The sequence below is a fragment of the Lathyrus oleraceus genome, chromosome 5, assembly GCF_024323335.1.
Source record: "Lathyrus oleraceus cultivar Zhongwan6 chromosome 5, CAAS_Psat_ZW6_1.0, whole genome shotgun sequence".
NCBI lineage: Eukaryota > Viridiplantae > Streptophyta > Magnoliopsida > Fabales > Fabaceae > Lathyrus > Lathyrus oleraceus.
Genome location: NC_066583.1, coordinates 266,896,076 through 266,910,816, shown reverse-complemented (window position 1 = coordinate 266,910,816; position 14,741 = coordinate 266,896,076). Strand labels below are relative to the sequence as shown.

Genomic DNA, 14,741 nt, shown 5'->3' with positions numbered 1-14,741 from the left:
AATGTCAATGTGCTATGTTCTCTCATGATATGATGATTAGCTAAAAAGATTTAACTTTAGTTATCATAACATATCCTCACACATTCTCAAGTGATTCCTAGCTCCCAAGTTATACCTTTCAACGATATGGCTTCTTTCACCCCCTTCAACTAGGAAAATATACTCCGCTTGAGTTTTAGATAATGACACAAATGATTGTTGATTTTCCTTTCGACTAGTATATATCCCAAACAATGTAAACATGAAACCCGAAGCATCCATATTTTTTAGTGTCCACATTTCTCTCGTAGTACACATCTCTATATTCCTCCAAAGCATTTTTCTCTTGATTTTTTTATGTGTACTTCAAACTACCCTTTAAGGATAAATTCAAATATATCAACACCCAATTCAAATATTCCTTATGCACATATCTCAGGTTTATCATAAACTAACTCACTATGCTAATGGCATATGCTAAGTATAGTCTACTACAAAACACCTCGTGCATGATGCTTATAACCCCACTTGCCTAGAGATACCTCTTTGTCTCATCCTTCCATTCTCGCTTTGAAAGCATTGCCTGACCGAAAGCTCTGGGTGATGAACTAAAAGAGTGTTGAAAATCTTAACATCAAATATTATAAACTCATTCACCACTTTATTCAAGTAATTAGATTGAGATAAGAACAATTTACTCCTTTTCATATTTCTCATGATATTTAAACCTAGAATTCTCTTAGACTAACAAAGGTCTTTCATCTCAAATTCTTTATTCAATGTCTCCTTGAACTTATTAATCTCTTTCGTGCTAGAACTTTTCATCAAGTTATCATCAACATATATAAGTAGGTAGCGAATGACCTCATTATTCATCTTCAATACGTATACGCAAATATCATACATGTTTCTCACAAACTGAAAATAACATTACTTAGGGTTTTGTTTCAACTCATACAAAGATTTCTTCAAAAGAAACACCTTAGACTTGTCATCTACACAACTTTCATATTTTTCCATGTAAATAGTCTCTTCAAGGTCTCCATGTAAAAAGTGGTCTTAACGTTCATTTGCTTCAGTTCAAGATTACATTGATTCACAATAGTCATAAAAGCCCTTATGAAAAAATGATTCATCATAAGTGAAAAGATTTATATCCTTTGGCCACAACTAAAGCATAACAAATAAGATCAATTTAATCATATCTCTGAGGTGGTATCATATCCATTGTCACCCTATCACATGCTAACTAATAGTCCAGAGTCATTCTAGGCCTCATTTCTTTAGATTAAGAAGTGAAAGCCTTAACATCCTCATCATCATCTTTAGTCTCTCATTAGTAGGAACTTCCACTTCAAATTGAGTTTTTTCTATCGTAAGTCCAAAATAGTTGAATTCATAACTTGTAAATTGGATAATTGTTAGTATTTTAATTAAATTAGAGTAGATAATTAAATAATGTAGTCAAGCACACTAAGTGCTTTGTTTTGTGGATTTTAGTTGTGTCTTCATGCACATATTCAATATTAGTGATGCAAGATATCACGACAAGAATCGAGGCTTTAGGAATTTTGGTGGAATGATTGTGTGTTGAGATGAAAGATATGTATACGGATAAAAAAATGCACTGAAAAAGGATAAATAAGGTGTCACATCATGTGCAAAAGGATACTATTCTTGTACATATGAATAAATATGCCTTATTCTTTAGGACGAACGATAATTGATAAAGGAGGATTGACCTAATTAGCAAGGGATAAGCTATATAAGGACAAACCCTATTTCAAATGGATACAGATCTAGAATGATTGGTTATATCTTACCGTCTCTCTTAACCCATTCTCATCATTATAGTTAAGCTAAACGTGAGAGTCATTACATCAAAAATTACATGAAGATTGCTCGTGATTATATTGATATCTTAAATTTACATTTTAATTGCCTTCAGCTTAAAAATTTATAATATAAATTCTCAGGACTTAGGTATTGTTAAGTTCACCCTAAGCTAAAACTTTGTGTTGGAAAATGTGACTTTCAATAATTTTTTTGGGTAAGAACTACTCTCTTTATTTCTTTAAAATTTTCTCTTTAAAACCAAACTCCCCTTAAAAATGAAAAAAAAAGAGTATGACACAAAGCTCCCCTACAAAATCTCTCATGTTCTTGCCAACAAAACTATATACACCTCATCATCTGACTCATGAATAAGATAGAATAAAAGAAAAAAATAAGATAGAATAAAAGAAAAATGAAAAACGATTCAGCATCTGCCTCGCGGCTAGGACGCCTAGCAGATGAGACAAACTTGCATGAACAAACCAAAGTTCATCTATGTACAAATACAAGAAATTTTCAAGACAATAACTACTATAATTCATCTAAAAAAATGTGTGGATTTTAAAAGATGTGAGTGAAAAGTAGCCGCACAAAAAATGGAATCACAACTCGTGTGGCTGAATTTAAGGATTAAAAAAGAAAACGGTCAGTCTCAATTTGAAATGAACCAAGTCCATTGGACCTATATGGTTATGATGATTTTATAATCTAGTGCATGAAATAATGGACCATCCCATTATCTTCTATGCATAAAATGTCAGTCTAATGAAAGAGATTGAGGGCCATCGCACCCCTCCAATTTCTTTCTATGGATGAATTACTATAAGTGCCAGCTTGGAGCTTCCTAATCTTAATCCTATATCATGTCTCAAATGGTTGTCTTTTTCCAAAAAAGAATCACACCTTCAAATTCTTGATAATATATCTTAGGAAAATGATAAGACCCGGCAACTATATTTGTTGTGAGTATGTGACTATAAATGACTCATCATATTGTTTTCATGCATCAATCAAACATTGATTTGGATCAAACATATATAAGATATATAAGATGGTTAATTATATTCCTCATTTTACCAATAAAACTCATTGATCCCCCACTTGCAATTTCTTAATAGTAAGGAAATTTTGTTGATTAGATGGACAAAGTAGATCAACTGATAATTTATTGGTCCCAGATTGAATCTTGACTGCAAATTTCATAGCATATAGTATATGCTTGGTGGGAGTGATAGATGGAACCAAGTATGAGACTAATAAAAGCTGACCCAATGCACCATGGAGTTATCTAAAGCACTTTTGAAGTGGGGAAATGAGAGAGAAAGAAAAAGTGAGACTAGAGAGAATCTTAGGTGGGGGAATAATGACTATGAAAAACTGTTATCTTATTTTTGCTTTTTTCTCATACTATGTTCAATCAACCTAGTTGATGATTGAACTTTTTGTACATGTAACAGAAGAAGATGTTTGCTTTCATTAAAAAGCCCAAAATTCATCCTAAAAATACTAAATTAAAAGGTGGTACCATGCCTCAGACATTTAAAGTATAGCATATTTCATCATGTCCTCTCATTATTTCCTATTTCTTATATTATTATTTGCATCGTCAGATGTCACTAACAATAGTAGCACAAACCGAATCCGAACATCTTATATAATTTTCCATATTATTATTATTACTACTGTTATCGAGTAACCGATCTAATCGTTCTCTTTAAAACGTTTCGTAATTCTGTCTAAATTGTTCACTAGAGGACAACCTCGTCGTCCTTTTTTTGTGTGCCTGACTCCTTTGTCCCCAAACACTTTACTCACATCATCTTACCTTTGCTTTCCCATAAATAAACATCAATGCCCACCATCTAACTGTCTCTACCCCTCCCTTTTTCATCATTTACCCTTCCTTTATTTTTATACCAAGTTCAGTACATTTTTATTTGTGTTTTAATAATTACAACATTAAGAACTACTAGTAATAGCTTTCATTTCACCCTTTATTAGTGCTTTAGGAACATAAATAAAAAGACACACAGGTTTATTTTGTCTTCTCATAACAAACCTTTCCAAAGAGAAGAAACAAAGGAAATACATGTCTCCAATTTTCGAAGCAGTTTATAGTTGATCTCAGTAACAAGCCATCATCTGAAACTTAAGAGAGGGTATGTTTTGAACTTCTGAATGTCTTCTTCATTCTTAGTTTCTATACAAATTAGGACTTTAAATCACTAGATTTTCATCTCATGCATTAGTTTTGCACCTTGTTAACCACTTGATTATGCAGATGTTGTTATTTCGTCATATTTATGTTTTTCTTTTTCAGTCCTTAATTTGGTTCTGTCATTATAGGTCATTTTGTAATTGGAGGTCTACTATTTAGGAAGAAAAGAATCATAGATATTATAGATTTATTTAAGATCAGAAGTAAGTTGTTACTATAATAGTTGGGAATTGAAACCTTGCTTACTGAGTCAAGAATGTAATTTACTCATATAGCACAAACTAGTATATTTGGCCATTTCTTTTCAGATCTACCATAAGTGAAATAAGGTTTTGAGTAAATATTAAGAGATTGTTGTGTTCGATTGGCCGAATTCTGTGATCATTTGTTGTGCTTTGGTGCATACTAACTATGAACTGATTGGTTTTCATTGCAGAAACAAACATCTCTTTCGTCGGAAGCTCTTAATCAGATCATATTCTGATGGTATAAATTGCTGGACTATTTAGCGAATTCGCTTTAATCATGAAACCGATTTTCGATCTTGAAGTAGAGGCCGTCACAGAATATGAATCTGAAGTAAGTAGCCATGTTGCTTCCAGTATATCCATCCATGGATTCGAAACCTCTCCAGGTTCCTATAGTAACAGCTTCACCAATAATTCAAACATTACAAATCCAAGAGAGTTCCGTCCCTATTCAAATCCAATCTCACTCGACTTAACACTCAATTTCAACAACAACAACGACTTGGTTCCGAGAGATTCAACAGGATTCTCATTCTCAAGTACTACCAGTGAGAGCAGCAATGAACCTACCATCATCCCGAGAGTTTTCTCTTGCAATTACTGTCACCGCAAGTTTTACAGCTCTCAGGCACTCGGTGGACACCAAAACGCACACAAAAGAGAAAGAATTATAGCAAAGCGAGCTTTGCGAATGGGAGTATTCTCTGAGAGGTATGCAAGTTTAGCATCGCTCCCTCTCAATGGTTCTTTCAGGTCCTTAGGTATAAAATCACACTCTTCACTACACCATGCTTTTTTGCCACCAACAATAAGGCCTAGTCCCGAGATAAAAAGTAACGCGAGATTCAAACAAGGATGTATCGGTCATCCGATATTCTTGGAGGATGATGAGACAGAACTTTTGTGGCAAGGTAGTTTCCATCAGGTTACTGAGGGAGGTAGTAATAATGCTCATCAGAGGTCAAATCTGTGTTTTACTGAAGTGAATGTAAAACCATTGGTTGATAATATAGAGAATTCAGCACCTGAATTAACATTGAAACTTTGAAACTTTGGTATTTTACTCTATGTTTCTTCTTGTATAAGAACTCTGGGAAGACAAATTTGGAGCATCTATGTATGTCTACTATATATATATATAAATCATGTTTTTTTCTGTAATTACTTTTCACAGACAAAATGTAATGCGATATGAGCTCAAGTAACCGTCGCGGTTGCTTAAAGACTTTCGTTATTTCAGTCAGTACAGATGTTGCAATATTGATTGCGATCGTAGAAGTATGAATTAACCACAATTTCTTCTTTATTACAAAAACAGTGAATACATTATCGATATCGACAACTTCTGTTTTGTCGCAGCCGATTTCGCGGATGTGGACGGTTTAACTAAGTATCTGCTTACAAATAACAACTTGGGTTTGACAAAGCTGAGTAATGGGCTTGAGGCCCATCACAACAACCCATAACAATGTGTGAAATACGCTTCCTCCAATATTACGATAATGCCATTGTCTTTCTTGTGAAAATTGATTGAAAAGCTGACGTGGACACTACCACCACAACAGAAAAACAGATTCCATCAAACTAACAGTTACTTTTCCCGCCAAAATCTTCCGTTGAAGTTTCAACACAGTTTCAACAATGGCGTCAACCTCTAGCTCCGGCTCAACTCAGAAGTCTTTCTCGCCGCCGGTGTCACCCTCTAGCGCCGCCTCAACTCAGAATTCTTTCTCGCCGCCGGCGTCACCGACGTCGCTACAGGAGGATGGTTCCCTACGCGATCCGTTTGTGCCGGAGATAAAGGAGCCACCGCGCAATTACTTGACTGAAAGAGTGAGAAAGAGAAAACGTTTGGAAGAATTCCAAGACAAATCACTCATCCACGGTTTCGAACTCCAAGAGCACGCGGCAAGGTTGCTGGAATCCAACGACCTCTCGTCGTTGCAAGAAGCAATAGACGAGTACGCGAAAACCATGAAAGAAAGATTCAAGATAGTTTTCAAATCGTTCACACGTTTTTACCCTAACGCATTCTCATTCAAGCTCGCTAAAATCCTCGAACTCCACCCGCCGCTTCAAATACGAACTGAAATTGTTGCTCTTATCCATGAAGTTCTTCCCGAAGGGGTAAACAATCCATTGAATTCATCTATCCTCATTGAACTTAAAATCCCTCTTCTTCATTCACTCATGTTAGAATCCGAAGAAATTTTGTTTCGTTCCCTATGCGAAACGGTCGGTCTCCTCGCTGACAGGTTGTACCGCGTAGGGAACCTCGCTGCAAATTTGAATCAATCTTCTCTTGCCTGTTGGGAGGAGCTTCTCGAGTACTCTATCACGTCCATTTGTGGAGAATCCGAATCAGAAAACAAGAAAGGGCTTATATTATTAGCTGAATTACCACTGGATGTTGCTCTAAACAAAGAGTTCTGGCTGAGTCGAGGGAACTTCGAACTTGTCTTCGGAAACATCTTGGAATTTATTTACTCGACGGATCAAGAAATAAAAGGATTGGCATACAATGCATCGATTTCGTTGATGTTATTTTCGAAGGATCTCCAGAGAACCGATATATGTGATTTTCTTGTGCCAGTTTTGTTGAATATTGTCGATCAACACGGAGAAGAAGAGATTCTGATGAGTAGGCTTAAACGTTTGGGTGATTTAGTTTCACTGGATGACGGAAGTATCTTTAAGAGTAAACACGATGTACTGTTTTGGTGTATGATTCGAATAGCGGAGGCAACAGATGCAAGCGAGCAACTGAGATCTGAAGCAGTTTATGTAATCAAGGAGCTTGATACCGCAAATGTGAATGTGATGGAATGTATGATCAAGATTATTTCCGAGTACGAAGTCAGAAGGATATTTGCGGTTGCTATGAATATGTTTTCGTATGTTATTGACGATCCTCTTTGGTATGATGTTGACAGTAGGGATTGTAAAGATGCTGGGTTGACAGAAAGTTTCCACCGTGGGCAATTCCTGTTGGATTGCCTCTCTATAGATGGGAATGAAAGAGTCTTTGTTCCCACAGCAATTGGGATGATAACAATGAAATATTTACCGAGTATTGATTGGCAGCTACGTCATGCAGCTATGCTGGCCTTTGCTACAATTGCACAGAATAACTTCAAAGAAATGGTATGCATATAAATGATATGATATAATATGATATTCAATGAGCTTTAAACCCTGAATTGTTTTCTTGATGATGCATTAGCTTATAGAAAGAGCAAAATTATGTCATGTAAATTTAATAGATATTTCAACAGATCTCCATGGGACTATTCAAAATTTTGCATGATTTCTATGTGTGCTTTTCAGTACATTGTTCAGAGAAGCATGTCTTTATTTCTAGACAAACATTACACTTTTTTCTTGTTATCAAGTGAATTATTTGATCAAGGATTTAGGTTGCAATGTGGTTTCAAAAACCAACAATTTAAGTCCCACAATTATGGTTGCGAGCGGACCGTTTTTTAAAACCATGATCATGATTTATGTATGTAATGATGTGTGGTGTTGTGTAGCTTTATGCAGATGAAGGTTTGTATTTGTATTTGGTTTCTCCTAAACAAGCCTAAATTTAATGCACCACCGAGTTTAAATAGTTTCAGTCGATATGGACTTTCTCTGATCAATCAAAATAATTAACAAATTAAAGTCTGGTGGATTATACCCAGTTTGTAAACCTTGGCCGGTTACTTATTATTGTGTCAATAGAAGAAGCTTGCGCCACACATACCTGTGCGTGAAGTTGACCACTATGCAACTACAAGTTTCAGAGTACACACAATGCCAGAAAATGATTTTTCATTATTAATTCTTCCAATTTGGTGCATGTCATGTTATTTATGATGCTAACAACTTCATTCATATATGATCCGTCCCTCTCTTCCACTTTGCAACCACAGAACATAATTCAGAACTTTGAACAAGTTGCCATATTGGTCCTTAAGTCATTGGATGATCAGAACAACAGAGTACTTTGGGCTACTATGCATGCCATTAGGCGATTGAGTGAATGTAAGAAACTGTTATTGCGTGCTCAATTTCAGATGAAGTTCTTCGAGAAGCTAGTTCCCATCATTAAAAGTAACTCTTGTGCCCGTGTACTGGTACGAACATATTAATGTTGCAACTTGATATCTGTTAATAAAGAGATGCTTTTCTTATTATTAACATGTTTTATATTTTTTCCACATTTTATATTTTCTTTTTATATATTTGTTATTAGTTTACTCATATTGAAATTAAATATGTGCATTAAAATTTATCTCAAATTTTTAAATATAGTAATTATCTTAAAAGCCGATTTCACGACAGTTTTACTATGTATAGTATACATTGAAGCACTATTTATTGAGTTGTTTTATAATAGATATCCTTTGTTTACTTCTGCAGTCATATGCTCTCATTGCCCTTCGTTCCTTGGTAAAAACTTGTGACTTTGACAAAATATCACATTTTGGGGAACAAATTATAACATCATTACTTTTACTTCTTAAGGTACATAGTCTGCAATCTTTACTATTAACTTCTCATTTATACACATTGCACTTTATATGAATTCATTGCATACATTTACTCATCCTATTGGTGTAGTCTCAACCATTATTTTTCTATTGTTTTTTCTTATGTTTAATGTACTTAAAATAAGCTAAATGAGTTTTCTGAGTTTTTCAGCATGAAAAACAGAAGTTACAGATCGAAGCTATTGATACCCTGAAGTCGTTTGCAGTTTTAATGGCGGTATACATTGATATCTGAAGTTTAGGAATGACATGTTTTGATTGTGACAAACAATTATCCTAATGTGATTTGTGTGTAATTGTTGCATGCAGGAAAATTTTCGCAAAAATTATTACGATACAACAATAGAAGCACTGAGAGTTATTGCGTTCAGTAGTTTACACAAACCTGTGCTGTGTGCCAAATGTTTAGAATGCATCGTACATCTTATAAGGAAAGTTGGGCGAGATAACTTCAAAGAACAAGAAGTTGTTCAGGTGAGTACTTCTAATTCCATTTAAAATTGACTCAAATTATATAAAACATAAAATTGAAACCAAATTTAAAATTGAGACAAGTAGAAATTAGAATTGAAAAGGGGAATATATCATTCAAGATTTGGTTAAGTTTGTCATAGATTCATATATCTTAATGGTTGTCAAATAGCTATGAAATAATTTTTTTTTTGTGCTAATTCATCTTGTAACATTTGAAGGTTGTGGAATCTCTAATATTACTTGAAAGACAATCGAGTAATGAAGACTATTTATTAAAGTGTATCGTCATAAAGGTATATTTTAAATCAATGTTCGGTCATGTATCTCTCCCACATGTAGTTGAAAGTTCACATTCCTAACTGAATGAATATTGTGCAGGTTCTAGATCAAATCTGTCAATTCCCAAGAGTGAGTATTGACAAATTTATCAAAGACATCATGCCAATGTTGATTGGATCCATTCAACCCCTAATTGACTTAATGGACAATAAGCTCAGTGATGATAGGTTTGCCATTCTATTTGACTTAATGGACAAAGATAAAAGAGTTTCTGTTAGTTCTGATTGAATGAGCAATATTTTGTGGAATTATGAGGAAATCACACAGTTTAATAGGAATGCAAATTGGGAACAACAATGATATCACAGACCAAGTTAAAAAGTCATTCAACTCATGCTCTCTTGTTATTAACTGATGGATGTGCTCATTTGCAGCCTAAATGATGAGAACAAAAAATTGGTTGAGCTAACAAGAGTTCGGGCTTGTAATACATTGGCATATTGTGCTATTCGGTCATCTATAAACTTTTCCCCCCACATTAGCACGGTTAGTTTGACAGATCTGATGTTTGTGGTTTATATAGAGGTGCTTGCTCACCTAAAAAACATACTTGTGACTAATTAAATTTGTCTTTAAATGATTAGGTTGCTCCAATGTTTATACGTTTGCTTGGTTGTTCTAGTTTTCAAATTCGCAAGGCTTCTATTTTAGGTGAATATTTTTTTTTTCTATTTTTTTTTCTGGGTTTAAACAATTTTTTATTAAATAATTTACATTCTGTTTTTAGGTCTTCCAAAACTATTACTCTCACTTAAAGTAGGTGACAAAAGTAATGACACTAAAAGAGACATGACTTTCGTCATTGTACAATCTTTGATTGTAACATTGATGTTGGGGGTATGTATTAGGTTGTAGTTCTTACTTAATTTATCATTTTATATTTGGACTTATTTCTTGCCAATGCAAAACACATGCAGGATGACAGGGATTTGTCAGTAACAATATTGAGGTTACTTGTTAGATGCTTTCAGGTAAGATATAATTTTGTAAGATACATATAGATAATATGTTTAGATTATATATTTCTCATATTAGTAACATATGTTCATTATGCAGATCTCTAGTTCATTTTTCAGTAATGAACTGGTCAAGGTTATTGCTGACGGAATAAACGATGCAGTAAAAGAGATTATTAAATTTGAAATGGAGAAAGCACAAGAAGTAGGAGTATTGGAAGATGTTTTTGAATCTTTAACAACAGACGAACTAATTGAGGTTATATCTTTAAATTCTCCTGTTATTGAATACACATACATTATATTATTTTTTATGACTTATTTACTCACAGGAAATTTAAAATATGCATGGATATATCTGTAGGACATATTTATCTATGATTATTATACTCCTAAATTTGTATTTACATTATTTGTTGATCCATAGAGTAGGAATGATAATCAACTCTTCTCCTCATCACAGGAAGTAATTCACTTAATAGCAACAATGATTGACACATCTAGAGACCAATTCTTGGTACATGTTGATGACCTCATGTCTAATGTTGTCGGGTTTTTGGTATGTTCTGATCTCAATGTTTTTTAAATGAGCTTGTTATAATCATTGTGCTAGAAAACCTGCATATATCAAACAAGAGTAATACAGATCACTAAGGAAGGTAAGAAGAGTGTCAGGCTAACATTTTTTTATGATATACGAGTTTAATTAGGAACACAGGATGTATGTAGGATAATTAAGACTCAACTGGAAACAAAAATTAAATTATAAAATGAACGTATAATAGTGTCTAGAAGAATACAACAACAACCAAGCTTTTTCCCACTAATTGGGGTCGGTACATGGATCAACTTCCGCCATAATATTCTATCTAGGGTCATGCTTTTATCTAAGATTAACAATTTGTCTCATAACTACATTTCATATAGCAAAATACTACAAATACTCTTTTTTTACTCAATACTAGAGACATTAAACACTTGATATGCAAATATTCTGGTTGTAAAATTTATAAACATTTAGTTTTTTTGTTTTTTTGAAAAATTAAAAAAATCCATTCATTCCAAGCCCATTTTTCTGCAAAATCTATTTGATCTAGTCCACTAAGCTGTTCAAATTTGGCCAGGATTGATATAATGGATAGCATTATATATATGTTCTACTTGATAATCTTAAGTAAAAATTGTGCTCCTCCATAATGTTTCTCATCAATTTTATTATTGCTTTTGGCTAATCTTTGGCAGGCCGATGATAATCCAGATAGAATAATAGCTTTCGCAATTTCCATTTTTAACGTTATCTTGCCGCTATTTCCAGACAAATTGACGCCGTAAATCAGTTTGTTATACTTAGTTTCTTTTATGAGTTTGGTATGAAGTTATAGCAATAGTAATGTAACCGTTGATAACTTTATCTTGTCCCTTTGTCATATTTGATCTAATAGGTATTTTGATAGATATAGATCAATCTCATATCTTGCTTTGACGAAAGATTATCCTTGTTCCCTGCTGGTAATTTCAAAGATGTGTCAATAATTTTGTTTCCTTATTAATATAAAATTAAACTTAAAAACAAAAACAAATGAGCATTAATTGTTGGTTAATTATTATTCCAGCATGCAACACGGGCAGTTGGAATCTGTGCTATGTTTGGAGGACATAAATTTAAAGACTCTGCAAATGGTAGTAACTTTTTTTAAACTCTTGACCTTTTAAAAAAGTTATTTAACCTCTGAAATTTAACAGCAATAAGTTTTGTGCAGCGTGTATCTTGATATTATACAATGTTCTGGATAAAGAACTTGGTCAACTAGTACTCCTGTATAACAATGAAAATGTGAAAACATTATGGGATACAGCAGTTGCAGCTCTTGGAAAAATCTGTGAATTTCACCGTGATTGTATCACGCCTGAGGTAATAATAGCTAAAATATCAATGCAAAATGAAATAGTGCTCTACCTTCCTTCAATGCAAAATGGATACATGTAATTGTTGAGAATGTATCAAGTATGAGTAGTGTGGATAATAGTCCCACATTAGTTGGCAATTTGGAGACTTGAGCATTTATAAGTGAGAGAACCCACTCACCTATCACCTTAAGATTTTTGGTGAATATGTGGTGTGTCTCTCTCAAAGAGGTTGCTCTAGAAAAGAAGTCCTACAATGAGCCTTTACTTGTATCGTAACTTAATTCTTTTAAGCAGGTGGTTCAAAAATGGTTACGCTGCTTGCCATTGAAGCATAATTACAATGAAGCTAGATATGCACATGGGCTACTTTCTAAATTGATACAAAGGTATTAACGTGTTCTTAAATCTCCTTTGGATTACTTTCAAATTATTACCATATTTATACTTTTGTTCATGTATTGGGCTATAAGCTAAAGTAGTTAACTGTTGCATTGATGAGGTCGGATGAACACCTATATGGAAGTAATAAGGAGAATCTTCCCAATGTTGTTTCGGTGGTAAAAAGAGTAAGTAGAAACCATGTTCGTTATATTTGGTCAAAAGAACCAATTTTCTTTACTTTGTGTTAATGTGGATTTATTTGAATTATGTAATTTTTTTTTTATAGATTTTATCTGGACCTGACCGTCTGGGAAGTGAGGAAACTATTAATCAGATGATTTACTTCATAGACCAACATGGTGAAATAGGAATTGGAATGAGAATTCGAACTGTGGGAGCATCAGGCACTAAATCCCCCTAGATCCTCTAATTATTAGGCTTCATTTGGAACTGAAGGAGGTGCAAATTTCTTGGTTTCAAACTGAAATTGTACAATAGACAATAAGAAAGGAAGATTCCAATCTTCCAGTGTGAAAAGGTACAGCATCTGCACGTACAAATTATACAAATGGGCAGTAACTTTCTTTTACTTGAAAATGTACATTAGTTTATACTGTTTTTCCTGCCAGAATCCCTTCATAGAGTATACCATGAGATTCGGCTCTTATAGCGATTTTTTTTGAGGATTTGTTTGTGTAAGAGTAATTTTCAACTTATGAGAAATTAATCGCCCAAGTACAATTGTTGATTGGAGTGGAATTGTGAATTTAACCAAAATGGTGTCCAACTTTCTTCTTTTTTGAGACCATTGATTTACCAAAACTAGGGTCACTTTGTTTTGGTTTTTTATAAAATTAATTTTTATTTTGTAAAAAGTATTTATAAAAAAAATTCATAAAAAATTTAAACGAAAATTTGATTTGAATAATTATTTTTAAAATATTATTTTAGATATCTTAATATTTTATTGAAACTTTTTTGGATATCAAAAAATCAGTTAATTTTGAAATTATATCAAATAATTTTTTATATAAATTATTTTTAAGATACAACTTTTTAAAATAATTAGAATTTCGACTATATTTATATTTATGTTATAAGATGTTAATCTTTCAATTTAAAAAAAATAAATACAAAAAAATTGTAATATTTTGAAAATCAATTTTTTAAAATACAAATAAAAAATCTGTCTTTTTAAAGTTAAAACAAACAAGTTCATAATCTAATCCAATCCATATTTTACGTTTAAATTTTTCAGTTATTCAAATTTTTTATCTGGCTGAAGCTTATAATTTAATTCTCACGTTCCTTCTTTTCAATTTAATTTTTACAAATTATGTTCAGAGTTAGGATGATTTTTGAAGTGTCTTATCCAAGCTATCAACTAATGGAAATTAATCTTGCATAAAAAAAACCCAAGGGAAATTAATCAACTTATTTCATATTTCAGCAAATTCATTAGTCGTACATGTACTGCTGAGTCCATTTGTATACTGTTTGGTTGTAAATTCAACACTAGAAATTAATGAATTGAATGATAAATTTAACCGGATCTATATTTATGATTATTGATCCCAGGTTTGGTGGAGACCAATATTGAGTCAGTTAAGGGTACCAGGAAGCTTTGAAACGAACACATCAATAGTCTGGGATAGGCAAGGGGTCGGTTCTTGAGTGGAGGATGGGCCAAATCTCATCAGATACGAGTTGCCCACATGTTGTGGTGCTCTTGAGTCTGGTACCATTGTTGAGTGGTTGGACTGAATGTAGTTTTCCTGTCAATACCAGTACCTGTAAGATAGGCCTGAGGTTGCTCTTGCTGAGGAATGTGAGTAGATCTAGCTGCAAGATTAGGTGAAGCTCT

General features: G+C 33.3%; 2 protein-coding genes across 2 annotated transcripts; both read left to right on the top strand.

The window, feature by feature from the left end:
* Positions 1-3,587: 3,587 nt before the first annotated feature.
* On the top strand, positions 3,588-5,515 carry LOC127083766 (zinc finger protein 4). The gene is made up of 2 exons (XM_051024100.1): positions 3,588-3,974; positions 4,470-5,515. The coding sequence occupies exon 2, from the start codon at positions 4,559-4,561 to the stop codon at positions 5,327-5,329; it is 771 nt and encodes a 256-aa protein (XP_050880057.1). The 5' UTR covers positions 3,588-3,974; positions 4,470-4,558; the 3' UTR covers positions 5,330-5,515.
* Positions 5,516-5,736: 221 nt separating this feature from the next.
* Positions 5,737-13,604, top strand: LOC127083765 (uncharacterized). The gene is made up of 20 exons (XM_051024099.1): positions 5,737-7,425; positions 8,199-8,402; positions 8,689-8,793; positions 8,971-9,036; positions 9,129-9,293; positions 9,512-9,586; positions 9,672-9,799; positions 10,007-10,118; positions 10,217-10,283; positions 10,360-10,469; positions 10,550-10,603; positions 10,689-10,847; positions 11,052-11,147; positions 11,831-11,916; positions 12,031-12,097; positions 12,202-12,268; positions 12,349-12,500; positions 12,791-12,882; positions 12,996-13,062; positions 13,164-13,604. The coding sequence occupies exons 1-20, from the start codon at positions 5,923-5,925 to the stop codon at positions 13,296-13,298; spliced, it is 3,510 nt and encodes a 1,169-aa protein (XP_050880056.1). The 5' UTR covers positions 5,737-5,922; the 3' UTR covers positions 13,299-13,604.
* Positions 13,605-14,741: the final 1,137 nt, after the last annotated feature.

Bases quoted from the DNA above. Each gene is read 5' to 3' on its own strand.
- LOC127083766 (XM_051024100.1), top strand. From the start codon at position 4,559: ATGAAACCGATTTTCGATCTTGAAGTAGAGGCCGTCACAGAATATGAA.
- LOC127083765 (XM_051024099.1), top strand. From the start codon at position 5,923: ATGGCGTCAACCTCTAGCTCCGGCTCAACTCAGAAGTCTTTCTCGCCG. The intron at 10,119-10,216 runs GTTAGTTTGACA...TTAAATGATTAG, and splicing joins TTTCCCCCCACATTAGCACG to GTTGCTCCAATGTTTATACG. The intron at 13,063-13,163 runs GTAAGTAGAAAC...TTTTTTTTATAG, and splicing joins TTGTTTCGGTGGTAAAAAGA to ATTTTATCTGGACCTGACCG.